The sequence below is a fragment of the Dermochelys coriacea genome, chromosome 15 (genome assembly GCF_009764565.3).
Source record: "Dermochelys coriacea isolate rDerCor1 chromosome 15, rDerCor1.pri.v4, whole genome shotgun sequence".
In the NCBI taxonomy this organism is placed as follows: domain Eukaryota; kingdom Metazoa; phylum Chordata; order Testudines; family Dermochelyidae; genus Dermochelys; species Dermochelys coriacea.
In genome coordinates this window covers 13,617-41,499 of record NC_050082.1, presented here as the reverse complement: position 1 = coordinate 41,499, position 27,883 = coordinate 13,617, and the positions used below count along the sequence as shown (strand labels likewise).

General features: G+C 51.5%; 1 protein-coding gene across 1 annotated transcript; it reads left to right on the top strand.

The window, feature by feature from the left end:
* Positions 1–7,796: 7,796 nt before the first annotated feature.
* Positions 7,797–17,785, top strand: SLC35E4 (solute carrier family 35 member E4). Its single transcript, XM_038374060.2, has 2 exons — positions 7,797–9,194; positions 15,278–17,785. Exons 1-2 carry the CDS (start codon positions 8,456–8,458, stop codon positions 15,709–15,711), a joined length of 1,173 nt encoding a protein of 390 aa, XP_038229988.1. The 5' UTR covers positions 7,797–8,455; the 3' UTR covers positions 15,712–17,785.
* Positions 17,786–27,883: the final 10,098 nt, after the last annotated feature.

The window sequence follows — 27,883 nt, the reverse complement described above, 5'->3', positions numbered from 1 at the left end:
CAGCCTAATAGGTTAATTGGCCAGTCTGGCCTACATTTCAGGATGAGTGTGGGGAGCACACCCCATCACACCACCTTACGGTCAATGGTTTGATGATGTTAATTGCTATTAGTTGTTTTTCTGCCATGGGAACATATCCTAAATGAAGGGAGAGTGGCTGTTAAATAGACATTGGTCCCACTGAGTAACCCTGGGGGCGGGGGCGCTGAATGCAGGATAAGCCAGCCGTGCCCATGACTTAGCATAGGGATAGCAGACAGTGTTTCACCTTGGCCAAGGAGACTTCCATGTTCCCCCTGGAGGGAGGCTATACGCTATGCTAGCCATCCCTCTTCTAGCTCTTTGCTGAGAACAGGAGGTCTCAGGCCCAGTAAGGGACAAGATGTTAGTAAAACTCTTGTTCATTGTGGTCCAGGGTTTGGTAACAAGTTATCGCTGGCGATTCCCATTGTAAAAACCACCACGAAAGAGCTCTATAAAAGGGAAGAGACAGGAAAAAGAAGGAAAATTGATTCAAGCATTTGAAATGAAAAGCATTAAGGCCTTTATTGTAACCAAAGCTGTTACTCTCTTTCCCTTTAGCTGTTGTGAGTTTTTGCAGTCTAGATGGTGTTAACTATCCTTTGGGACAGAAGAGAAAGTTAGTTAAGATGGCTGGAGCTGTTGTTATTGGCATCTGAGCCTGTTGCCTTGAAGACGAAATGACACAAGTGCAAAAGGGGACAGAAAAGAACAGTGAAGATAGAAAATGCAGCATCTGTCACTGGTGCTAACTCTCACTGCTGGAGACACACATGCCCAGCGTGGGGTCTGATCAGCTGCACTGAGACCCTGCAATTTGAACCGGCATCTCCCTGTTTAGAGAATTGCCTGTAGCTGCCTCTCTGGTCCGGGCTCACAGCAGCATTGCACAAGATGCTGTCTTGGCTGGCTATGCCTGATTCTAATTAGGCAGAGGCAAAAGAGGGAAGCATTGAGGTGGGGAAGGAAAAGGACGCCCAGGGAAGCAGGGGAGAGCAGGAACCCGTGTCTCACAGTTCAGGTGCTGTTTGGGCGGCAGAAAGCACGATGCTGTTGGTTTGCTCTGTCTGGCCTGGACCTGTCTCAGGATCAGGATGACAAAGGCCTAACAGTGTCATGATGGCTACCTGGAGGGTGGGGAGGCAGCCTTGACGGTGAAACTCGCTCCTTTCAGTCCTCATGCCCCCCTTGGGGATCCCTCTGACCCTCGGAATAAACAGTGTCCGAGGGATGGGGCAGCCTCATGCCAATCAAACAGTGTCCAAGGGGCGGGGCAACCTCACTCCATTAACAACCAGACAGAACACATTTCACTGATTTCAACTGTAACCTGTTTCTATGCTCTTTCATCCTGTTGCCATGCCAACCCATGCCCTTCCCAGGAGCCTTGAAGCCCCTTATCACAGCTCTTAACCCCAAACAAATCCAGTTTGTATCCGTCTATTTGTCTTCAGCTTGTACTGGCTTCCCTAAGTAATTTTATCTGACAGGCTGAGCTGGACTTTTGTTACCTTGAACAACTCCCCGCACAGGCCCCTGCACTGGCCACAGAAGTGTGCCAGTGGAAAGTTGCCCTCCAAGGCTGGTGCATACCCAGGGCCATATCTTCTGCCCAGAGGGAAATGAACACAACAGCATAAGGGTCGTGAGCCCCGGCGGAGATGGGGCAGGGGCTTGGCACTGCAGGGAAAGCTGGTCACAACAGGACACCAAAGAAAAACAGGCTAGAGAAAGCCCCACTTGCTAGGCAGCCCTGGCACTGAGGAACAGCATGTGCCACCCAGCAGAGCAGCGCTAGTGGGCCAGGAGCCCCATGCTGAGGGCCAGCTGGCTTAGTGAATTGGTGGATGCAGTTCACAGCGGGGCAACAGCAAGAACAGATGAAGATGGTCAGGCACTGCTTGGGTACAGACACAGAATGCTGCAGTGGTCGGCGTCCCTGCGAGGCTCTCTGGCCCTGGGCACTTGCCTGGGGAATGCGGTTACCAGGGCTGAGGGCAAAGCCGATCCCTGCAGGCTCTGGGGCCAATGCCTCTCCCCACTGCACATGCTCCCAACAGCCTGGTATGTTGTTTGAAATTGCTTGTGTCTTCTTCCCCAGACCTCTGTACTCCATGTGCATTGTTCGGTTAGCACACAGAGCTGGCCCCATTTCTCTTGGTGCGGCCCCCCTCTCACCTGCTCCATGGCACTGAAAGGTAGGATCGTGCCTTTGTATCACAGATATGCAGCTGGGTGCCAACAAGAGAATGCATATTCTGCAATATGCAGACCAGGGCATTGACTCATTTGCATGCAGTTGTCACATTTCCAGATCTTGGCCCTACCAGGTGTGGTGGCAGCAAACCCGAGTGGAGCACAGTACCTCGGTCAGTACTGAGTCCTTGGCAGGGAGCCGGGGGTCAGCACTTTGGACATCATAATGTTGGGTTTGATGCCTGGGGCACTGGCATTTTACCACCTTTTACCACCAACTGGGTCCAGGCCTCGCTTTTATGTGACCCTTCTGTCAGGTGCCAGTGGGAGCACCAGGGTCAGGGTTCAGTGTGTCCTGCTGGCCCTGCGGCTTACATATGAATTGCTGGGGCACCCTAATCCCTGGACATGAGGCACCATCAAAGCACCCGCTGCTTCTCTTCCGGTGCTCTGGTCACATACTTCATGGAGTGGGCTGCAGTGAATGGGTCATAGAATCATAGAATCATAGAATATCAGGGTTGGAAGGGACCCCAGAAGGTCATCTAGTCCAACCCCCTGCTCAAAGCAGGACCAAGTCCCAGTTAAATCATCCTAGCCAGGGCTTTGTCAAGCCTGACCTTAAAAACCTCTAAGGAAGGAGATTCTACCACCTCCCTAGGTAACGCATTCCAGTGTTTCACCACCCTCTTAGTGAAAAAGTTTTTCCTAATATCCAATCTAAACCTCCCCCATTGCAACTTGAGACCATTACTCCTCGTTCTGTCATCTGCTACCATTGAGAACAGTCTAGAGCCATCCTCTTTGAAACCCCCTTTCAGGTAGTTGAAAGCAGCTATCAAATCCCCCCTCATTCTTCTCTTCTGCAGACTAAACAATCCCAGCTCCCTCAGCCTCTCCTCATAAGTCATGTGCTCTAGACCCCTAATCATTTTTGTTGCCCTTCGCTGTACTCTTTCCAATTTATCCACATCCTTCTTGTAGTGTGGGGCCCAAAACTGGACACAGTACTCCAGATGAGGCCTCACCAGTGTCGAATAGAGGGGAACGATCACGTCCCTCGATCTGCTCGCTATGCCCCTACTTATACATCCCAAAATGCCATTGGCCTTCTTGGCAACAAGGGCACACTGCTGACTCATATCCAGCTTCTCGTCCACTGTCACCCCTAGGTCCTTTTCCGCAGAACTGCTGCCGAGCCATTCGGTCCCTAGTCTGTAGCGGTGCATTGGATTCTTCCATCCTAAGTGCAGGACCCTGCACTTATCCTTATTGAACCTCATTAGATTTCTTTTGGCCCAATCTTCCAATTTGTCTAGGTCCTTCTGTATCCTATCCCTCCCCTCCAGCGTATCTACCACTCCTCCCAGTTTAGTATCATCCGCAAATTTGCTGAGAGTGCAATCCACACCATCCTCCAGATCATTTATGAAGATATTGAACAAAACGGGCCCCAGGACCGACCCCTGGGGCACTCCACTTGACACCGGCTGCCAACTAGACATGGAGCCATTGATCACTACCCGTTGAGCCCGACAATCTAGCCAGCTTTCTACCCACCTTATAGTGCATTCATCCAGCCCATACTTCCTTAACTTGCTGACAAGAATGCTGTGGGAGACCGTGTCAAAAGCTTTGCTAAAGTCAAGAAACAATACATCCACTGCTTTCCCTTCATCCACAGAACCAGTAATCTCATCATAAAAGGCGATTAGATTAGTCAGGCATGACCTTCCCTTGGTGAATCCATGCTGACTGTTCCTGATCACTTTCCTCTCCTCTAAGTGCTTCAGGATTGATTCTTTGAGGACCTGCTCCATGATTTTTCCAGGGACTGAGGTGAGGCTGACCGGCCTGTAGTTCCCAGGATCCTCCTTCTTCCCTTTTTTAAAGATGGGCACTACATTAGCCTTTTTCCAGTCATCCGGGACTTCCCCCGTTCGCCACGAGTTTTCAAAGATAACTGCTCCCCTTGTGTGAGATGGCAACGCATGGTGTCTGGCAGGACACGTTGGGGTCTTGTCTCTGAAGGAGAAGGTTTTGTTGCTCCGAATCCAATGAAAAGCTCCCTTTGTCTGTGGGTTTGTCAGCAATGGGCTAGAGACAAAGCTTGGGATTTCTGTTCTGCCTGGGCCTGTATTGTAAGTACTCAGCAGAGCACCATTGCAGTGCTGGGCTCAAACTGGACCCTCAGGCTTTGGATTTGTGACAGCTTCTTTGTACCTCAAGGAGCCATGAGTGAGACAAATGCAACCCCCCTCGCTGGTCTCCTCTAGGCGTTTTCCTCCCCCAGATGCTGAAATGCCCTGTAAGCCAAATCCTGCTTTAGTTTGGCCCTGGAAATGACTCCATTGGAGGGGAGGTGGCATGGCATAGTGGCGAGGGTTGGAGTGGAACTCAGGACCTGCATTCTGTTACTGTCCTGCAGAGTGCTCAGGGTAAGTCACTGCACCTCTCTTGGGCAGGGGGAGCTCATCGGCCGGGGCAGGTCGCCCACCTGGGAGGAGGGAACTCTGATTTCAAACCAAGAACATCAGGCCTGGTGGTCAAAAAATCATACAGAAAGTTGGGAATCATTAAGAAAGGGGTAGATAGAATTTTCTGTTCACTCCCTCTGGGGCACCTGGCATTGGCCACTGTGGGAAGACAGGATGCTGGGCTAGATGGACCTTTGGTCTGACCCAGTATGGCTGTTCTTATGAAGCAAGTGAAAGCCTCCAGAAGAATGTAAGTTCCCCCAGTAACAAATGGGACAGAGCAGGGAGAGCAGGATCTTCTCTTCTTCCTGTTTCATTATACAGAACAATGACATTGCAGTGAGGTGTTAGGGGGTGGTCTGACCCTTTAAGGGGAACCTAGTTATCTGCACCCCTGGTGTTGGGCTTGGGCTAGTGGTTGGGTCAGTGCTTCCTAGAAGAATGAGCCTGCTCAGTGGGAAGGGAAGGGGTGAGGAAGAGGAAGACCAGGACTTGGAGGAGATCTCTCCAAAGAGGCATGGGGTGGGACTGATGGAGTTCCCCGGCTCAGCTCCCCGTCTCAGAGGGAAAGAGCTGGGGGATGAGGGGGATGGGCAGGGCCCATAGCAGTGTCTGAGGGGATCTGGAGGCCCTAGGGAAGGGTATCTCTAGAAGGAAGTAGCCTGCACAGGGCAGTGCAAGTGGGTGTGGACAGGAGCTGGCACACTTTCTTAAGGGTCAAGCTTGGGACTTGTATCCAGGGTGGGAGGAAATCCCCTTTGTATTGTCTTGTGCCATGAGGGAAAATGGGCCACTGTGCCCAGGAGGGGGCTCGAAGAGGAGCTATTGCCCAGGGAGGGGGAGGATATGGAGTGGCCCTGACTGACTGTGATTATGAGCTCCTTGGGGCATAGGCCCTCGTTTCGCTCTGTGTCTGTACAGCACCCAGCACAAGGGGGTCCTGGACTGTGAGCAGGGCTCCTGGGTACCACTGCAATACAAATACCTAATAACAATAACAGGGAAGAGCCAACACAATTGCTGAATGTCTGTTTTGTTGGTCTTTTTGTTTACCTGAGACTTTGTGGTTTGGGTGGAGGGATAAATCACTGAGAAGCACTTGAATCAGTACCTCCAGTTAGAGAGATGGAAGGGCCAGGAGCCAGGGGGCCACCAAACTGTGAGACAGTGAGCTGGCCCGAATGGGGAAACTGAGGCAGTCAGTCCAACTGTGGATAAGACCGTCACAGGTAGGAACTTCAAAGGGAATGCTTTTTTCACACAATGGGTGGTTAAATTGTGGAACTCCCTGCCCATGGTATCAGTGAGGTCACAAATTTAGCAAGATTTGAAAAAGGATTGGGCATTTCTATCAGGGATGGGCAACTTTAGGGTAGTAGAGAGCCACAAAATCCACTGACCCCTCTGGCAGGCTGTTTTGGTGAAGGAAGAAGTGGCCCTTGCTGTCCTGGGATGCTGCAAGAACATGTGCCAGGACAGCGAGTTCTGCCCTGAAACCTCCGTTCCATGCTGTGGCTCACACCCGTGCCTGCCCACATTTAGCTCCATAATCTCCCAGAAGGGAGATGAGCCTCCACCCCCAGACACCACCCCTGCCCCAGTACCTGCTCCCCTCTTTGTTAACCCACCAGGGTCATCCTGGAGTGGGCCTGCTGAAACCAGGGAACTGCCATCTCCTACCCATGCTCCAGCAGGTTCCAGGGTGCAACATCTTCTCCTCCACCAGGCAGTGGGAAAAGCCGCCTCTCATCCCATTTTGCTATACTCTGCTCCGCACTGGAAGAGCCGCTCAGCTCACCCCCTCCCTCATTCTGTCATTGTCTCCTCTGGCAGGCCAGTCAAATCACATGTTCTGGCAAGCTGGATGTGGCCTTGCGTTTCCCATCCCTGATTTATAGGGATAACAAGAATACCCAGATTTCAGAGTAGCAGCCGTGTTAGTCTGTATTCGCAAAAAGAAAAGGAGTACTTGTGGCACCTTAGAGACTAACAAATTTATTAGAGCATAAGCTTTCGTGAAGTGAGCTGTAGCTCACGAAAGCTTATGCTCTAATAAATTTGTTAGTCTCTAAGGTGCCACAAGAATATCCAGAGTTACCATCATTATTGCTGAGCTACATTGTGGGCGGGGTAATAAATCTTCTGCTTCAGGGCATGCACTAGGGTGAGACCTAATGTGGGGGCAGTCTGGCAGACTATCCCCCATCTGCTACGGTGGGGCTCAGACACCTTCCTTTGCAGCACATGATGCTGGCCACTGTCAACAGGATGCTGGTGCTAGCTCTGATCCAGTCTGGCACTTTCTGTGTTCCATGAAGCAATGAAGCCTAGTGGACAGTGCACTGACTGGGAGCCAGGAGACCTGCATTCTATTCCCAGCTCTGCCCCCACCTACTGGGTCCATTGTCTGTTGAGATTGGGAGCTCTTGGAGATGTCCTCAGGGCCTGCCCCTCCCTCTGGCTGCACAGCACTAGCACATTGGGGTTTAGTTCTGGGACCTCTAGGCCCTAGTGTACTAGACATCCCTAAAGAAACTGAATAACTGAGGAGTGATTCTGATCTGGTGCCTGGGACCCTGGTGAAGAAGGCCTGGTCCCCACACATCTGATATCCACAGAGCTATTTTGGATAGGGTGTGATTTTTCTTGGGGTAGAACAAACGCAGTACAAGCATGCTAGTGTGGACACAGTTACACCAGGAGCCTTACACTGGTCCAGCTTGTTCCTTTTCCCCTACCTGAATACGCTCTGCTGCTGTAAGGCTTCTGACAATGTCTGATTCCCCCCTCCCCCGGCTCTGCCATTCTCAGCCCCTATTTCTCATTGCCCGGGTAGCTCCCCTGGCTTTCCCTTGAGCCTGTTTCCATGCAGAGTTCCTGGCTCCCAGCCCAGCATTCAGACTAAGGATCCCTCATGCTGCCAGCCGGGGTTCTCCTCCCAGCGCAGTGAGTCAGTTTCCTGCAGTGACTCAGCCTGGGACCCTGACGCAGCCTCACAACAGCTCCTGTGTTTCTATGGAGACCATTGATGTTTAGGACGTTGTTTTTTTGGTTACAATCTGTGCCCCCCTCGCCCCCCTCCCTGTGGCGGTGGGAAGCAGCTGGCGACTGGCTCTGAGCAGGCCTGGGCAGGGCCCCAGCTGTCTGGCCGTGTTCATCTTACCAACTCGCGTGCACGCACAGATGACTGTTGTTGTTGCAAGTCCCCCTCCCCTGCGGCCCTGCTGGGGAGGAGCCTTGCACAACCCCCCCCCCTCCGCACACACACTTTCTGCTTGCTCCTGGGCACCAGCTGGGATTGGTTTGCAGATGGCCTTGGCACCTTGCAGCCGCAGCCTGACAGGCGAGAGTGAGAGCAGGCACTTCCTGCTGCAGAGGGCTTGCAGCATCTCTACTCACTTAACCAGCTCCAGGGCAGGGATGATGACTCGCAGCCGGGCGTGACCGTGGAGCCTCAATCTGCCATTGCAGCTTGTCTCCAACAGTAATCAGGCTTTTTCCAGCTCTGCCTCCCTGCCATCTTCCAACCCCAGCTCTTCTCCCCCGGGGAATCCTACGGGCAGCGTCTGGATGCTCAGGTTGCAGAGCTGGACACTCAACCAACCGATGAGTCACCGGGAGTGACTGGGCTGGTACCCCAAGGCAGGAAACAGGAGGAGAAGCTACAAAACTACCACTCACTGCAGCCAGCTGGGGCATTTGAGAGAGCATCATGGGCTGTGCAGTGGGAGAGTGCTGAAAGGCAAGACCTTGCTGCACCCATGGGCACTGGGGTAGAACCCCAAGGAGCTTGCCTCTCTTCTCTGCACCCCCAGCATCAAGCCCCCAGGCAGGTTGGGAAGGGACCAGCCTCTCCTCATGCTGGGCCAGGAGCTGAGCCGCCCTCCAAAATGTGTCTGTCCTCCTGCCACAGAGATGAAGCAGGAATGAACTCTCCTGATGGAGGCTGGGCACGTCACCCCTGGAAGCCAGACCCTGGGCCGCCTGTGCATGCTCTGCCACTCCTGCTCACCGTGTTTGTCTGGCTGGCCACTGGCACCACCATGTCCAGCCTCAACAAGTGGATCTTCGCCATCCACAATTTCCAGTACCCCATGCTGCTGTCATCCCTGCACATGCTCACGGCCGTGCTGGTGGGCTACCCACTGGCCAGACTGCGGGCATGCGGGGAGGGGGGCGTGGCCCTGGGTACCAGCACTAAGGCCAGAGTCTACCTGCTGAGCTTGACCTTCTGCGCCAGCGTGGCCTTCGGAAACCTGGGCCTCAACTACGTGCAGCTGGACTTTGCCCAGATGGTGTACACCACGACGCCCCTCTTCACCCTAATGCTGTCCAAGGTGCTGCTGGGCCAGCGCCACCACCTGCTGCAGTACGTCGCCATGGGGCCCATCTGCTTGGGTGCCTCCTTCAGCATCATCGGGGAGGTGCACTTCGACCAGGCTGGCTGCTGCTTCCTCTTCGCTGCTACCTTCCTCCGTGGATTAAAGTCCTTACAGCAAAGTAAGTGACCCCCTATACATCTCACCCCATTCCTCTTAGTCATCCTGAGGCCAGGATTCCACCTCCTCTGGTCATTGTACTCTGGCTGGGGGATCTTCAAGCCCCAGCATCCTGGCCAAATTCCAGCTCTGGGAATTACCTCCAGTCACCTAAATTCAGCCAGATGGAGCACTTCCTGTCCTAGAAGGCTGTGTAGTGCTGCGAGCAGTGGCTGTGCTTTAGCCCAGAGGTGGCTGGTGTATCAGCATCTGCAAGTGACTCTGGGATCCTCCTGGAGGAAAAGTGCTACTGAAATGGCATTAATGATCCTAATGGGACCATCTTTCTGGTCTGTGTCTGTGCAGCAACTGGCGCAATGAGGGCTCCTGGGTACTACCGTAATATGCCCAATCAACAATGTACAGCGCCTAGCACAGTGGAGTGCCAGGCCACGCAGGGGGTTCCTGGGTGCTAGGGTAATATGAATAATAATGAGCATGGCCTTACCCTTCTTCTGGTTGCTGCAGGGGTCCCTTTGGGTGCTAGTTAGTGTAAAAGGGGATTTAGTGCTGGAGACTGAAATCCCACATAGTGTGTAGCATTGGTGCAGTGCCCAGCTCCCTCCCCCCCCCCCCCCGTCCCCTGCCAACATCCCCCCCACAACTGGGGGAATCTCCTTAGCTCCCCACCCCACTCAGTCCTCAGCCTCTTGGACAACACAGGGCTGACTGCATCATGGACTCCTCTCCACCAGGGGCTGCCATGAGACACCCCCTCCCTCCCAAACTCCTCTCATCCAACAGCAGATGGTGTCAGCCAGGGCTGGGCTTGAGCTTGTGACCTGCAGTGAAGGACTCTGCAGCCCATTGCTGATCGCCTGAGACAGGCCTTTCCTTCCCACTACCTTTGAAGGGACGCTGCTGGCCCTGCTGCTTCAAGAGGCGGTGTGAGAGCACAAACAGCCCATCATGCACCATCCTCCCTGGGGCCTCTTGGGCCGAAATGTCCTTGGCAGCAAGCAGGGGGCAGATGCCACTGTTTGTTCGTCAGTTCCAAAGGGAACGTTTCCATCTCGCTCCAGCCCCATCCTGCCCTTCAGGGATTGTTCCCGCTCTTATCAGGACAACAGTTTAGTCACACACGGGCCCAGACATGTCCTGGTGTGAGGCCTAGTGGTTAGAGCGTGGCTCTGAGCTCCAAAGTTACATCCTGCTCCCCGAGTCCCCAAAGGGAAGCCCTGCTGCTTGAGTGGATTGGAGGGTGGGGTTCTACATGGGACCCCTTTCGCAGCCCTAACTCCAGAGAGAAAATCAGAGCTGCCAAAAGCTCCTAGCACCCCAACCAAACCCCTGGCTAATGAGCCGCACCCCAGTTATCATTCATTATCTGTATTACCATTGCGTGTAGGATCTGGTTCTTAAAACTATTAGTTTTTATAAAACATCATCCCACTTCACCTTTAAGGCCCAGTCATGGCCCAGGGCCCCATTGTGCCAGGTACTGTACAGACACAACACAGAAACAGGCCCCGCCTCCAAAGGATTTGCAATCAGAATGAGAGCTCACACCTCAAATATTAAGCAATGTGGCCTTGGTAGTTTTAGTCAACAAACCCCACACCCTGACTGGTTTGCAAGGGGGAGCTGCAATTTACCAACCACTCATCCCTTGATTTTGGCTGTGGGGCAAGGGAGATCATCACAGTTACTGAGACTCTGGGGAAAAGGTCTCAGGTTCTGTTATTCCAGGGGACTGTGTGTGTTCTATCCCAGGCCTGCCCCCAGGACAGTGCTCGCTTTAAGGGGTGCCCCCTTCTCCCCTCTCTCTTTTGCTCACTGTCGCTTCTCCTCCCATTTTTCTCTTTTGTTCCCACTGTTCCCCTTACCCAATTCGCTGGTGTGAAAAATGAAGGGGGTGGGGGCAGTTCGCTTTTATGGACACCCAGCCAGCCAGTTAGCTATAAAATCCCTGTTAGTAGCTGTTCCCTACTTACTTTACCTGTAAAGAGTTAAAAAAAGCCCATAGGTAAAAGGAAGGGAGTTGGCACCTGACCAAAAGAGCCAATGGGAGGACTAGAACTTTTTAAAATTGTGAAAAAACTTCCCCTTTGTCTGTTGTTGCTCTCCAGAGAGAGGAGACACAGAGCAGGAACGGGCTGAACTAGTCTTAGTAGGAAGCTTTAAGCCAGGTATGAAAGTCCTCAGATCATACCTAGAGACTACTTATTTGGAACCCCCAGATATGTAAGTAAATCAAGGAATGTTTAGGAAGACGCGATTAGGCTTATTTATTTTATTTCTTATTGGCTTGTGGACTCCTCTGTGCTAACCCCCAAATGCTTTTGTTTTGCTTGTAACCATTAAGCTGGACTTCAAGAAGGTTATTCTTGATGTTTAATTTTTGTAAGTGGGTTTTTAAAAATCTAGCAAAAGCCTAAGTTCCAGATGTATTTTCTTTTTTGTTTTTAATAAAATTTACCTTTTTTAAGAACAGGATTGGGGTTTTTTTGTGTGTCCTAAAAGGTTTGTACACATGTTGTTTAATTAGCTGGTGGCAACAGCTGATTTCCTTTGTTTTCTTTGTCAGCTCTTTCCTGGAGGGGAGATGACAGGGCTTGAGGGTACCCCACAGGAAGGAATTCCCAAGTGTTCTTCCTGGGTTCTCAAAAGCGGGGGGACGTTTGTTGCACTTGGATAGTGGCAGCATCTACCCATTCAAGGTCAGAGAAAAACCGTAACCTTGGAAGTTTAATACCAGCCTGGAGTGGCCAGTATTAATTTTTAGAATCTATACGAGCCCCCACCTTCTGCACTCAAGGTGCCAGAGTGGGGAATCGGTCTTGACAGCTGGGCTCAGGACACAGGTAACTCCCCAAGGAAAGCGGCAAAGAATTGCGGCCCCACGAAGGGCTCTGGCTCCAGGGCAGCAAGTGTCTGTTTCAGGTTGGGAAAGTGACTGCGATTCCGGCTGCATTGCTCGCCCGCCTGGGGGGAACTGCATCCCCGTGCACTGAACGTGCTGTGTCAGTGTGAGCAGACACTGGACCTAGTGCTGCTGAGGGCATGTTGCAGCAGGACAGGGCGAGGTGCATGTTCCAGGCGCTGCGGAACAGGGGGAATTCTGCCAAATGCTTTGGAATCCCACTCTGTGGAAATAGTTGGAAAATCAGGAGGGCTTTTACAGGTTATTCACTCAAAGCGCCTGGGGGAGCCGGAGGGCGGGGAGGGGGGGAGGCAGGGGAGGACCTAGTGAAGAGTGAGCATCCTCTGATACCGTTCTGTGTCAGAGAGATTGCATCCCCCAGGCAAGGGCTTCCCCGCCTTGATCCTTCCCCAGGATCTTCCCCTCCTCCCCAGAGGCCTCCCAATTGCGCCACATCTTCTATTCCCCCATCAGAGGGCTCCCAGTGCCCCCAGAGACCTCCCAATCCTCCTGGCTCTGAAATCTCCTGAGACCTCTGGCTCCCCTCCCCGCCCTCTCCATTCAGTTTCTATATTTACATTGTTATCTCAGGCAGCAGAGGCATGAAAGGGCTGACTCACTGGACTGCCCGTCATTTCCATGTTCCCGTTACACCAACTCTTTAATGTTCCTTAACCCCCTTCACCACAGACTGAGAGTAGGAGAGCCCAGGTCTCTCTTGCTGCATCCCCCTCTTCCCTGGCTGGTCTCCCCAGGACAGAACGGCTCCCCCAAGGGCAGCACTGGGGATGGGGTAGAGGTACCACAGGTGGCAGTTAACCATCATTGGCACAGGCAGCTGGGGTGTTGACTTAACAAGGGGATGTGGGTGGATTGAATGTTGTGGATTGTGGCCGGACAGCATGAGCCTGTGTTTCCAAAATTTCAGCCCATCTGGCCATGACCCCAGCAGGGCTGTTGGGAACTGAGCAGGCTTGGAAATCTGACCCCAGTTGTGGTTCCTGAGCCCTTGAACGTGTGTGTGTGTGTGTGTGTGTAATCCAGCTGGGCCTGCTCTGTGTGTGTGCACATGTGTAACCCACACACCTTCTGGGTGTGGTGTTCTGTCCCATCTAGTGGCACTGAGACCACTTAGAGAGAGAGAGTTAAATGAGTGTGCTCTACGGCCTTAGCTAACAGCCAATTGGCTTTTGGCTTTTTCTGCCCCAACCCCAGCCAGATGGCTTTTAGCTCATGCTGTAGAGCAGGGGTGGGCAAACTATGGCCCACAGGCTGGATCCAGCCCCTCAGGGATTTGGATCTGGCCCACAGGACTGCCACCCCCGTGGTGCCACGAGCCCTGCGCCGCTCTGGGAAGTGGCCGGCACCATGTCCCTGCGGCCCCTGGAGGAGCGGGGGCAGAGGGCACCGCATGCTGCTCTTGCCTGTGGGTACCTCCTCCAAAGCTCCCATTGGCCGGGAATGGGGAACCAGCAGGGCCAGGGTCCCGGTGCATGCTGCTGATGCTCCGGAGATTATCCAGGTAAGCAGCGCCGGGCTGGAGTCCGAACCCCTCCTGCACCTTACACCCCAACTCCCTGCCCTGAGCCCTCTGCCTGCACCCCAATCCCCTGCTGCACCCTGCACCTCTCCTGCACCAACTCCCTGTCCTGAGCCCCCTGCCTGCACCCCAACCCCCTACCCTGAGCCTCTTTGTACACCCTGCAGCCCTCCTGCACGCCAACCCCCTGCCCCAGCCCTATCTCCATGACCCTGCATGCAATTTCCCCACCCTGATGTAGTCCTCGGGCCAAAAAGTTTGCCCACCGCTGCTGTAGAGGCTCATGAACTAAGCTCCAGAGGTCCCTGGTTTGATCCCGCCCATGGACCGGGGTCTGTTGGCGTTATACATGTTTGTGTCTTTGTGCGTGTGTGCATGCAGGCATGTGTGTAGGGGCCTGAGGCTAGTGTATGTGATTGTGTTGTGAGTGTGTTTGATGTGAATTGCAGCGTGAGCTGATAGGAATGCATGCGTATCTGTGCAAGTGGATGTACGGGTGTAGCTAGCTGTGTGTGTGTAGTGTGATGTGGGTAGTGTCATGCATGGGTTGTTGATTGTGTGTCTGTGTGATGCATTATGAGATGAATATGTGTGTGATGTATGGGTGTGGGTCTGACCGTGTGTGAAGTGTCTATGGGATGCTGTGGGCAGGGAGGGATGTAGGTCCTGATATAGACCTGAGCTGGTACCAAGTCTCCATTGCTTGTGTTCTTTAGTCTGACCACCCCACTGGGATGGGCCTGAAGGCCAGGGGCTCCCTGCTCCTGGGGCAGTCTCCTCTGCCAGGGTCCTTCTGCCCTGGCGGTGGCGTCCCTCACTCACCGCCTCGCTTAGGGTTGCCAAATTTTGAATTGCACAAAACTGAACACCCTAGCGCTGCCCTATGCCCCACCCCTTCCCCAAGGCCCCACCCCTGCTCACTACATTCCCTCTCCCTTGGGTGGCTCGCTCTCCCCCACCCTCACTCACTTTCACTGGTATGGGGCAGGAGGTTGGAATGCGGGGGGGAGGGCTACAGCTGGGGGTGCAGGCTTGGGGGTGGGGCCGGGGATGAGGGATTTGGGATTCAGGAGGGGGCTCCAGGTTTGCGGGAGGCTCAGAGCTGGGGCAGGGGGTTGGGGCTGCAGGTTGGGGTGGGGGCTTACCTCAGGCGGCTCCCGGTCAGTGGTGCAGTGGGGCTAAGGCAGGCTCCCTACCTGTCCTGGCACCGCGCTGCACCCTGGAAGTGGCCAGCAAGTCCGGCTCCTAGGCAGGGGAGCCAGGAGGCTCTGTGCACTGATCTCACACACAGGCACCACCCCTGCAGCTCCCATTGGCCATGGTTCCCAGCCAGTGGGAGCGTGGAGCCAGTGCTCGGAGCAGGGGCAGCATGCGGAGCCTCCTGGCCCTCCCGCCTAGGAGCCAGACCTGCTGGCTGCTTCCGGGGCACAGTGCAGTGCCAGGACAGATAGGGACTATCCTGCCTTAGACCCACAGCACCACTGACCGGACTTTTAATGGCCTGGTCGGCAGTGCTGACTGGAGATGCCAGGGTCCCTTTTCGACCAGGCATTCTGATCGAAAGCCAGACACCTGGCAACCCTACCCTCACTACCCTTGCTGCATGCACTGCACAGGTTTCACCTGTCTGTCTTGCTTCCAGGTACCCTGCTGCAGGACAAGAAGCTGGACTCTGTCATCTTGCTCTGCCTGACATCCCTGCCCAGCTTCTGCATCCTCTTCACGGCGGCTCTGGTGCTGGAGGTGGGGGCAGCCTGGGAGGGCATGCTGCACTACGGCAGTGCCCTCTGGGCCTGTGTCCTGCTCAGCTGCCTGGGCTCTGTCCTCTATAACCTGGCCAGCTTCTGTGTCATCTCGCTGACCTCTGCCCTCACCATCCATGTCCTGGGCAACTTCAATGTGGTGGGAAACCTGGTGCTGTCGCACCTCCTCTTCGGCAGCCACCTGAGCGGGCTCAGCTACGCAGGCATTGGCCTCACGCTCTCGGGGATGTTCCTGTACCACAACTGTGACCTCGTCGCTGGCTACTGGGGTTCCAGGCTGGCTCTGGGCCAGGGCCAGGTGAAACCAGAATGAGTCCTGTGCTAGGGCACAGTGCAAGCCTTGAACAGTACAGACTGCAGTGTTCTGTGTGAGTGTGTGTGCATGTGTGTGCGTGCGCATGCGTTTGTGTGCGTGCACACTCTTGTCCTCCGCTGGATGATGTGTATCAGACCCAGTGTGTGTGTGTGTGTGTGTGTGTGTGTGTGTGTGTGTGTGTATACGTACTCTGGTTTTCTACTGATGGAAATGTCAGACCTCCTCCTCTGAGAGTGTGTATTTGTGCTCTCGCTACTGATCTCTGTTGGATGGTGTAGATCAGATCTGTGTGTGTGTTTGTGTATCACTATTGTCCTCTGTTGGATGGTGTATGTTGGGGCGGGGACTGCATGGATGAGGGAAGGTGTTAGACTTGCTCATTTATGTGCGTCAGGGTGTGTGTGTGTGTGTGTGTGTGTGTGTGTGTGTGTGTGTGTGTGTGTGTGTGTGTATACACCTTGTATTGGATGGAATAGCTCAGTCCCCTTCCAGTGTCTGTCAGTTCTCCCTTGTGGCCAGAGTAGCTCCTTGGAGCAGCCTTGGTTTGGAGCTACCCCTTGTTCAGGTTCCTAGGTCCCCCATCTGTGGGGAGCCCTCGGATGAGCACAGCCACAGACTGTCCTAAGGGAAGTTACAGAGGCCTAGTGCCATGGGTTGGGGGTGAGTGTCCGTTCTGTTGCTATGAGCCTGCAGGCAGGGTTGGTGCCAGCATCATGCTCCTCAAAAGCTGGTCTGGGTGAAACGCGGTGTCCAGGATCGGTGGGTGGGGTTCTGTAGTCTTCAGAAGAAATCGTAAGTTTGGTTAACTTTTTACATGACTGATTCACCCGGTCTGGCCTTCCAGGTTTCCTGGCTCTGGGATGTGGCTGGGACAAGGCAGAACCCCTGAAATGCTGTAAGGGAGGCTGCATTCCTGGCCCAGTGGCAATTGCCCCAGAGAGCCCACCCCATGAAGATCCCAGCCTAAGAGCTTGAGATGCCGTCAGACTCCCAGGGTGCCTCAGATTCTGACTCTGTAGCTTCTTGGTAAGCACAGAGCTGCCAGCTGAGATGCAAATTGGGTCCAGTGTCCACACACACACAAAAAGAACAGGAGTACTCGTGGCACCTTAGAGACTAACAAATTTATTAGAGCATAAGCTTTTGTGGGCTACAGCCCACTTCATCGGATGCCTAGAATGGAACATATAGTAAGAAGATAGATAGATATATACACACACACACACACACATACAGAGATGGTGGAAGTTGCCATACAAACTGTAAGAGGCTAATTAATTAAGATGAGCTATTATCAGCAGGAGAAAAAAACTTTTGTAGTGATAATCAAGATGGCCCATTTAGACAGTTGACAAGAAGGTCTGAGGATACTTAACTTAGCGAAATAGATTAAATATGTGTAATGACCCAGCCACTCCCAGTCTCTATTCAAACCCGAGTTACTGGTATCTAGTTTGCATATTAATCCAAGCTCAGCAGTTTCTCGTTGGAGTCTGTTTTTGAAGCTTTTCTGTTGCAAAATTGCCACCCTTAAATCTTTTACTGAGTGGCCAGAGAGGTTGAAGTGTTCTCATACCAGTTTTTGAATGTTATGATTCCCGATGTCAGATTTGTGTCCATTTATTCTTTTGCATAGAGACAGTCCAGTTTGGACAACTATATGTTCCATTCTATGCATCTGATGAAGTGGGCTGTAGCCCATGAAAGCTTATGCTCTAATAAATTTGTTAGTCTCTAAGGTGCCACAAGTCCTCCTGTTCTTTTTGCAGATACAGACTAACACAGCTGCTACTCTGAAACCTGTCTTCACACACACTCTCCCAGGTGTGCACACGTGAACATGCACACTGCTTTTTAGAGACCCTCTCCACAGCCTTTAATGCCACCCAGCTGGGCTCTGGTCATCCAGCACCGTTGCAGCAGTCACGTCTGGCACCATTGTGGTGAAGAGTCCAGTTGTGGTGTTGCACTTGGGGTGCCGATGCCAATGGCTGAGCCCTGCCCGGGGCCAGGAGCACAAGACCCAAACAATGGCTGCTCTTACCCTCAATAAAGCTCTATTTTTGTCCTACTCCAGTCTTGTTCCATGGTGCTCCTAAGGAATGAAATCCAAGCTGGGTTGCGGGGCGTGGGGGGGTGTTGGGGGAGGAGAGGTAATGAAGGGGCAGCATGAGGGGTAGTGTCCCCTGGTGAGGGAGATACCAAGGGGATGGGGGGGAAGGGACCAAAAGGGAGTGTCTCTGGGTGAAGACACTGCAGGGGAGAAGCCTGGTGGGGGGGGGGGTGTCCACCACTGAGGGAGAGCCAAAGTGGCAGCAATTCCCAATGGCTGGTTTTGGAGGGATTGTTTCCCAGGAAGTGCTGTTCCTGAAGGCCCCTGCGCTCAGCACAGAGCTGGTGATCGCACAGCCCATGGCAGGGCTCCTCACTGCCTTGCTCCCCAGAGCTGGCTCAGGGATGCGTTTATAGCCCTGGCCCACAGGCCAGCTGAGGGCTTGGGGTGGTGACCCTCCATAAACACAGTGCTATGGCAGCTGGAGGGCTCAGCCAGGCTGCCTTTCACTGTCTTCTAGAAGGGGAAGGCGAAATACCCACATTGCCCTTCAGGGACAGGCTAGCAACAAGCCAAACCCTCCATGCCAGGGTACTAAAGCTGCAGTTCTTGGGGTCATATCCCTTCGGCCACATTGGGCGGATGGTGCATTTTCTGTTCCTATTATCCTTTGACAACAGAACCTTCTCATGCTCCTGTTTATCCAGTTTTACCTGGCCCATGACATGCTCCAGCTGGATGATGGAACTGAAAACATTAACCTTTCAAGACCTGGCTTGTGTCTAAATTCATAATCTTACTGTGTCTGCTGCAAATTCACGTTGCTGAATAGTCCACAGAATTGTGCTTTGGCGTCTCGGCTTTCATTAAAACAAACCAAAGCGACATCCCACGAAACATTCATGTGCATGAATAGAACCCAGTTTACATGTGCATGCCTGCAAGAACTTCTTGGGCCCACTCCCAGGGTTATAAAGATCAACACAAAGGTTTGCAGTTGGGGACCACACCAAATACCCAGCTCTTACATGGACTTTTCATCAGTAGGTCTGAAAGGGCTTTACAAAGGAGGTTAGTACCATTATCCCCATTTACTGATGGGAAACTGAGGCACAGAGTGGGGGAAGTGGTTTGCCCAAGGTCACCCAGCAGGGCAGTAACAAAGCTGGGTCTAGATCCTAGCTCTCCTGAGGCCCAGTCTGGTGAGCTATCCACTAGGCAGCACTGCCTAGCTGTAACCTGTTCCTCGCTGTGTCTCTCATATTGGCAAAAGAAACCTTAGCAACATGAACTGAATGTAGCAAAGGACATAGAGTCCTTCCTGAGTTGGCAGCCAGTCTGAAACAACAGCCTGAGGCATGTGAACTGCTCCATTGAACACAAAGGGAGGTTGACTCTGAAATTTAAATATTATTTCAAATATCAGCACTTGGCTATTTCCCTGCTGATAGCTTTATCAGGAGCATCCAGCTAATAGGTTTATCCCACAGTCAGAAATCGCCTCCCCAGGTGGGGAGGTTAGCATCAAAATAAATAACACTGGAACTGCTCTACTGATTGCATTAGTTTTCATACCTCTTTCAGTATTAACATCTGGCTTTCCAATTAGCGGAAGACATCCAGCCTGTTGGCCCTATGTCATCTCAGGGAACAGGCCCACAGAAGGGCACCAGACAGCAATCCGAAGCATTGCAGCCCCCTCCCCTGCTCAGTTTCTCTGAGAGTTGTTGTACTTGGTCCATCTTGGAGTCCCAGCTTCATACTCAGCTGGCTTTAGGACTCTGCTGGAGCCTCACCCTGCAGCAAACCTGCCTAGAGCATTGCACCTGGGGACAGACCTTGCTGGGGAATTCAACAAATCTAAACAATAGTGAATAGAGTTCACTTGTTGTGGCTTTACTCTTTGGTAAAGCTGTGATCTTACTGAGTGGGGAGAGCCTGCACTGGCCCAGGGCTTGGGTTAGGCACCCAGACAGGTGCACGAGCCAACCTTGATTTAGGGCTTTAGGAGTCTAGGAATAGTCACTTGGTACAGCTGTAGTTCAAGCGCGTTTGCCCCCCTAAACCTAAGGGGACTCCCACTGCCCAAGTTAAAATCTGACTTCTAAAGCTCTCCCATTTTCTGGCTATAGAGCTGCCCAGCTAGTCTCCAGTCATGTGACTCTGGAGTGAGGAACCACAAAGTTCCTGCTGCTGTGTGAAGGTAAACCGTCCCAGAGCTGCTAGCTGGTTCAGGGTCCTGGTAGCTTCCCCGGGCCCTGAAAGTTTGCTTCTCTCTGCTCTAACCCAGGTGTCAAGTTGCTGTGTGTCTGCATTGCAGGTATTTTGAGTGTCTCTCTGATGCTTCATGGTGGTGGGGGGTAAAGCAGCATGAGCTGGGAGAAAAGTGTTTGGGTGATGGCCTGATGAGAAAAAGTTTGGATTACTTTGATGTGTGTTGGTATGAGCTCACAGACACGCTGAGTATCAAAGGCCCAGCTCCTATGCACCAGGGGTGGGGAAGTGCCTAGCATGTCTGGCCGTCAGAGCTACGGAGCATTGAAATGTGGGGCTCTGTTTATGGGCCTACTGCTATCAGCGCCATCAGGGGTCACCTCTGAGGCATGGCCTCATGACCATGAGGGCTGGAAACTTGCCACTTTTTAAAATGAGAGCTGAGAGTCTCCGCCGTTCCTGGGCCTCCAGGAGGTGGGGTGGAAGAAAAGCCTGAAGTGTTTGGGGGACTCAGGAGCCCACATTGCGGTGTTAACACAGCCTGGGTTTCCTGTGCAGTGCAGCGCTTTGTTTGGGAGGGACCAGAGCGCTGAAAGCCAGGATCAAACCTGTTAGGCTGCCAATGGGATGCAGGAGCCTCCTTCCTAGCTGGGTACCTAACCCCCCTTGGGAGGCTGATGATAGCACAGCCAGTCTAGGTGGTCTCACTGAGTCAGGGTCTCTGCTGGTGCTGCTGCATCATCATTGCTGGCTAAATTTTCTGAGCTTGGTTTGGTCCGGAGTCTCAGAGGTAGTTAAGTGCCCAGCTCTTGCTGATTTCAAGGGGAGTGAGGTGCCTCAACACCTTTCAGAGCCTGGACCCTCATCGGTGGTGCAGCATGCAGGGACAGAAGGCAGTTGGTTGGGCTTACCCTATTTTATGGCTGTGGGAGCTGGTTTGCATCTCTCCCCCATAAGAGTGCAGATCCACCTCGGCCAGGCCCCTTGACCAGCATTCCTCTTCTTTAGCCCACCTTTGCGCCATTCCATGCCAATTTTCCCCAGCTCCTGCAGAGATGGGACAGACCTGGCCCTGTGCCGGGTCGTGGGGAGCCCTGCACAGGAGGTGGCATGTCACACTGGCATAGCTGGTACAAAAGGGCCATGGGGCAGCGAGAGCTGGGCCAAAATGCTGGAGGAGTCTCTGCTCCTTGCTCTGGGCCCTCTTAGGCTGTGATCTCAACCCAGTGGCATTCATCTGCCCCAGGCAGCGGGTGGGAACTGGTTACCCACAGTTTCCACTGACTGAGGCTTCCCAAAGGCTGGGCTGGGCTAGGGGGGCTCTGGCTGCAAAAACAGGTGCAGTCCGTTAACTGTGCTGCTCCCTTCCTGGCTGCTCTTGGCCAGATGTGATGAGTGTTGTGGTCAGGAACAGGCGGAAATAGCAAAACAGCCACCCAAGGAAGCCGTGGCACACAGTGCGCCCCACAGGAAACAGGAGAGGATGCAGAAGAGCCACAAACATGAGCCCCAGGCTGAAGAAAATGCCTGACAGTGGAAGCCAGATAAACTGAACCGATCAGGCTCCATCAGAAGGACGACTGAGAGGGGACGTGATTACAATGCGGGGAGACAACACGGGTACCAGGGGGCTCTTTGAGCACGTGGAGAAAGGCAGAATTAGACCCAGGGGCTGGGAGCTGAGTCCAGACTCATTCCAATGGGAAATTGGGCCCAGTTTTTCCCCAGGCAGGGCGACTGTTCCAGTGGCTACATTCCCATGGGACGTGGGGGAGCCTCCATCTTTGGATGTCTTCAACCCCTGACCAGATGGTGCCTTTCTGGAAGATGCACGTTAGCCAGACACTAGTTATTGAGCTCCAGGCAGGGGTAACTGGGTGAAAATTAATGGCCTGTGCTATGCAGGGGAGTCAGCTGAGATGATCTAATGGTCTTCTGACCTTACACTCTACAAACAACCCCCACCAGGCCCTTTGCAGGGCCAGCATGGTCCCCCCAGGAACAGCACCTGATCCTCCTGCTGCCCGTAAGGCCTAAGAGGCAGCTGCTCCCTGGCTGTAGGGCTGCCTGCCCCTCGTGTGTGCTGTTCCTGTGGCTGGCTGCTCCAGGACCATTCAGGAGAGCAGCCTTGGGGGAGCTGCCAGCCACATCCCACACAGAAGCAGGAGGTTCCTGCATGGAGAGGGGGATATAGCAGCTCTCCTGACCCCAGCTCCCCAATGCCAGACCTCCCCCCCACCCCCGAGAGCCCCTGTTGCTCTCCCCACAAGCCAACCTGAGCCAGGCTAGAGATGCAACACTTGGAGCATGGTGCTCCCCGCTGCAGGGTCCCTTGAACTGCTGGGGTGGGGCTCATCCCTGGGAAGCTGATGCCAGGCCAGGGGATGTGGTGTCTTTGCAGTGTGACCCGACCCCAGTGCCTGCTCCACTTCCAGGCACGGGGCTGAGGCAGCATGGAGGTCTCATGCTTCTTTTCTCCCCAGGACCGACGGATTCAGAGATCGCCCAGCTGACAAGGTGCCTGCAGCATGTCCACAAGGTAATGAGCCCCCACGGGCCCTTCCCCTACATGCTGCTTGGTGGGGGTGCCTAACCCCCCTGCTCCCCTGCCCCAATGCAGATGGGTACGTAGGCAGGCGGGGGCCATTTCTAATGGCGAGTGGCAAGGGGTTGTTTGTTTGCTGTGCCTGGACACGCAGGGCCCAGTTCTGCCCAAACTAATCCCTTTACAGCCACGCGGACTTCGGGGCTTTTCTGACTAGAGGTCCTGGTAGCCAGCCAGTCAGGCAGCGGCACAGGAGCTAGCAAACAGAGCTGTAAACAGGGGAGTTTGTAAGGGGCGTTTGTATTGTAGTGCTTGTTTGGGGTTTGCTTTTGCTGGGGGGGGGTGGTCTTTTTGGTGTGGCTTGTTTCCCAGATTAACAGGACTTAGGTGGGAAGGCGATGACAGATACGGAGGCAGCTGTGAGAGTGACTCCGGTAGTGGAAGACACATTGAGGATGACTGGATGTGGAAGCTGTGGTATGTACATGATCCTGGAGGGGGGACCTGGTAAGAGTTTTGTCTGCATGAAATGCCGTCTGATAGAGCTGATGGAGGAAAAGATCCGAGGTTTGGAGATGCAGGTGGAAAGTCTTGTTGAGTTTAGGAAGGGGTTTGAGCAGATGATGGAGCAAAGATATGAGGTATCTGAAGGGAAAAGCTCAGACTCACAGATGGAAGCAGGGCTGGGGAATTTTGAGGGGAGACTGGGTGAGGAAAGTGGTCAGTGGAAGCATGTGACTAAAAGAACCAGGCAGAGGAAAGACGGGCTAGTGAAGGAGAAATAGAGCTTAGGAACAGGTTTGCAGAGTTGGAAAATGAAGAAGGGGCTCAGCAGGTACTTGTTGAAGGTGGAAGGGTAAGGAAGAAGAGAAGAGAGGCTAGTCCTATAAGAAAAGCAGAAGAGTCAAGGGACACTACACCAAATATGAGCCCCAGGAGGATACAGGATGGGTTGAAGAGGATTATAAGGGAAAATAGGAATGGAAAGAACTTGCAGCCAGAGGGAACAGGGGAGAGACTGGAGAATAGCACCGTCACCAGGAAAAGGCAGGTCTATGTGATCGGGGACTCTTTATTGAGAAGAATAGACAGGCCTGTAATTAGAGCTGATCCAGAGAATAGAAGGGTGTGCTGTCTTTCGGGTGCTAAGATACGGGATGTTGAAAAGGATCCTAAAGGGAGTGGGAAAAAATCCCCTAATTATCCTTCATGTGGGAACAAATGATACGGCTACATTCTCGCTGGAAAGTATTAAGGGAGATTATGCTACGCTGGGGAAGACGCTTAAGGAAATTGAGGCTCAGGTGATCTTTAGTGGGATCCTTCCTGTTCCTAGAGAAGGGCAACAAAGGTGTGACAAGATTATGACTGTCAACAGATGGCTTAGGCAGTGGTGCTATAAGGAGTGCTTTGGGATGTACGGCCACTGGGAGGCATTCACGGACAGAGGACAGTTCTCTCGGGATGGACTTCATTTGAGTAGGGAAGGAAAAAGACTTCTAGGATCAAGGCTGGCACAACTGATAAAGAGAGCTTTAAACTAGGAATCTGGGGGAGATGGTTGGGAGATGTCCAGGTAATCTCCACGCCAGATTTTAGCATTGAGAGGGAAGAAGACGAAGTAAGAAAGGATACAGCCGTGGGTAGGAGAATGTATATAAGGAGCGAGGGCGGTGTGGATACTAGTCTAATAGGTTATACTGGCTGTAGAATGACTGTGCCTAATAGGGTACAAAATGTGAGCGAGGCCAAACAGCAAAAATGAAGATGTTTGTACACCAATGCAAGGAGCCTAGGTAACAAAATGGAGGAACTAGAAATAATGGTGCAGGAAGTGAAACCAGATAGTATAGGGATAACAGAAACATGGTGGAATAGTCGTCATGACTGGACTACAGGTATTGAAGGTTTCAGAGTAGCAGCCGTGTTAGTCTGTATTCGCAAAAAGAAAAGGAGTACTTGTGGCACCTTAGAGACTAACAAATTTATTAGAGCATAAGCTTTCGTGAGCTACAGCTCACTTCATCGGATGCATTTGGTGGAAAAAACAGAGGAGAGATTTATATACACACACACAGAGAACATGAAACAATGGGTTTATCATACACACTGTAAGGAGAGTGATCACTTAAGATAAGCCATCACCCACAGCAGGGGGGGGAAAGGAGGAAAACCTTCCATGGTGACAAGCAGGTAGGCTAATTCCAGCAGTTAACAAGAATATCAGAGGATATCAGAGGATATTGCCAACTCTGTCCACATATCTATTCAGGGGATACCATCATAGGGCCTAATCACATCAGCCACACTATCAGAGGCTCGTTCACCTGCTCATCTACCAATGTGATATATGCCATCATGTGCCAGCAATGCCCCTCTGCCATGTACATTGGCCAAACTGGACAGTCTCTACGTAAAAGAATGAATGGACACAAATCAGACGTCAAGAATTATAACATTCAAAAACCAGTTGGAGAACACTTCAATCTCTCTGGTCACTCGATCACAGACCTAAGAGTGGCTATACTTCAACAAAAAAGCTTCAAAAACAGACTCCAACGAGAGACTGCTGAATTGGAATTAATTTGCAAACTGGATACAATTAACTTAGGCTTGAATAGAGACTGGGAATGGATGAGTCATTACACAAAGTAAAACTATTTCCCCATGGTATTTCTCCCCCCCACCCCACCCCCCACTGTTCCTCTGATATTCTTGTTAACTGCTGGAATTAGCCTACCTGCTTGTCACCATGGAAGGTTTTCCTCCTTTCCCCCCCCTGCTGTGGGTGATGGCTTATCTTAAGTGATCACTCTCCTTACAGTGTGTATGATAAACCCATTGTTTCATGTTCTCTGTGTGTGTATATAAATCTCTCCTCTGTTTTTTCCACCAAATGCATCCGATGAAGTGAGCTGTAGCTCACGAAAGCTTATGCTCTAATAAATTTGTTAGTCTCTAAGGTGCCACAAGTACTCCTTTAGGTATTGAAGGGTATGTGCTGTTTAGGAAAGACAGAAACAAAGGTAAAGGTGGTGGAGTAGCATTGTATATCAATGAGGTAGAATGTAAAGAAATAAGAAGCGATGCAATGGATAAGACAGAGTCCGTCTGGGCAAAAATTACATTGGGGAAGATAACTAGTAAAGCCTCTCCTACGATAGTGCTTGGGGTGTGCTATAGACCTCCAGGATCTAATCCGGATATGGATAGAGCCCTTTTTAATGTTTTTAATCAAGTAAATACTAATGGAAACTGCGTGATCATGGGAGACTTTAACTTCCCAGATATAGACTGGAGGACCAGTGCTAGTAATAATAATAGCGCTCAGATTTTCCTAGATGCCATAGCTGATGGATTCCTTCATCAAGTAGTTGCTGAACCGACTAGAGGGGATGCCATTTTAGATTTAATTTTGGTGAGTAGCGAGGACCTCATAGAAGAAATGGTTATAGGGGATAATCTTGGCTCAAGTGATCATGAGCTAATTCAGTTCAAACTGAACGGAAGGATTAACAAAAATAAATCTGCAACTAGAGTTTTTGATTTCAAAAGGGCTGACTTTCAAAAATTAAGGAAATTAGTTAGGGAAGTAGATTGGACTGAAGAATTTATGGCTCTAAAGGTAGAGGAGGCCTGGGATTACTTTAAATCAAAGCTGCAGAAGCTATTGGAAGCCTGTATCCCAAGAAAGGGGAAAAAATTCATAGGAAGGAGTTGTAGACCAAGCTGGATGAGCAAGCATCTTAGAGAGGTGATTAAGAAGAAGCAGAAAGCATACAGGGAGTGGAAGACGGGAGGGATCAGCAAGGAAAGCTACCTAATTGAGGTCAGAACATGTAGGGATAAAATGAGACAGGCTAAAAGTCGAGTAGAGTTGGACCTTGCAAAGAGAATTAAAACCAATAGTAAAAGGTTCTATAAATAAGGTTCTAAATAAGAAGAAAACTAGGAAAGAAGAAGTGGGGCCGCTAAACACTGAGGATGGAGTGGAGGTTAAAGACAATCTAGGCATGGCCCAATATCTAAACAAATACTTTGCCTCAGTCTTTAATAAGCCTAAAGAGGATCTTAGGGATAATGGTAGCATGACAAATGGGAATGAAGATATGGAGACAGATATTACCATATCTGAGGTAGAAGCGAAACTGAAACAGCTTAATGGGACCAAATCGGGGGGCCCAGATAATCTTCATCCAAGAATATTTAAAGGAATTGGCACCTGAAATTGCAAGCCCATTAGCAAGAATTTTTAATGAATCTGTAAACTCAGGAGTAGTACCGAATGATTGGAGAATTGCTAATATAGTTCCTATTTTTAAGAAAGGAGAAAAAAAAGTGATCTGGGTAACTACAGGCCAGTTAGTTTGACATCTGTAGTATGCAAGGTCCTGGAAAAAATTTTGAAGGAGAAATTAGTTAAGGACATTGAAGTCAATGGTAAATGGGACAAAATACAACATGGTTTTACAAAAGTTAGATCGTGCCAAACCAACCTAATCTCCTTTTTTGAAAAAGGAACAGATTTTTTAGATAAAGGAAATGCAGTGGATCTAATTTACCTAGATTTCAGTAAGGCATTTGATACCGTGCCACATGGGGAATTATTAGTTAAATTGGAGAAGATGGGGATCAATATGAACATCAAAAGGTGGATAAGGAATTGGTTAAAGGGGAGACTGCAACGGGTCCTACTGAAAGGCGAACTGTCAGGTTGGAGGGAGGTTACCAGTGGAATTCCTCAGGGATCGGTTTTGGGACCAATCTTATTGAATCTTTTTATTCCTGACCGTGGCACAAAAAGTGGGAGTGTGCTAATAAAGTTTGCGGATGATACAAAGCTGGGAGGTATTGCCAATTCAGAGAAGGATCGGGATATTATACAGGACGATCTGGATGACCTTGTAAACTGGAGGAATAGTAATAGGATGAAATTTAATAGTGAGAAGTGTAAGGTTATGCATTTAGGGATTAATAACAAGAATTTTAGTTATTAGTTGGGGACGCATCAATTAGAAGTAACAGAAGAGGAGAAGGACCTTGGAGTATTGGTTGATCATAGGATGACTATGAGCTGCCAATGTGATATGGCTGTGAAAAAAGCTAATGCGGTTTTGGGATGCATCAGGAGAGGCATTTCCAGTAGGGATAAGGAGGTTTTAGTACCATTATACAAAGCACTGGTGAGACCTCACCTACAATACTGGGTGCAGTTCTGGTCTCCCATGTTTTAAAAAGGATGAATTCAAACTGGAGCAGGTACAGAAAAGGGCTACTAGGATGATCCGAGGAATGGAAAACTTGTCTTATGAAAGGAGACTTAAGGAGCTTGGCTTGTTTAGCCTAACTAAAAGAAG

Coding starts and splice junctions, on each gene's coding strand:
- SLC35E4 (XM_038374060.2), top strand. CDS start 8,456: ATGGGCACTGGGGTAGAACCCCAAGGAGCTTGCCTCTCTTCTCTGCAC. Junction 9,195..15,277: donor ATTAAAGTCCTTACAGCAAA/GTAAGTGACCCC, acceptor TCTTGCTTCCAG/GTACCCTGCTGCAGGACAAG.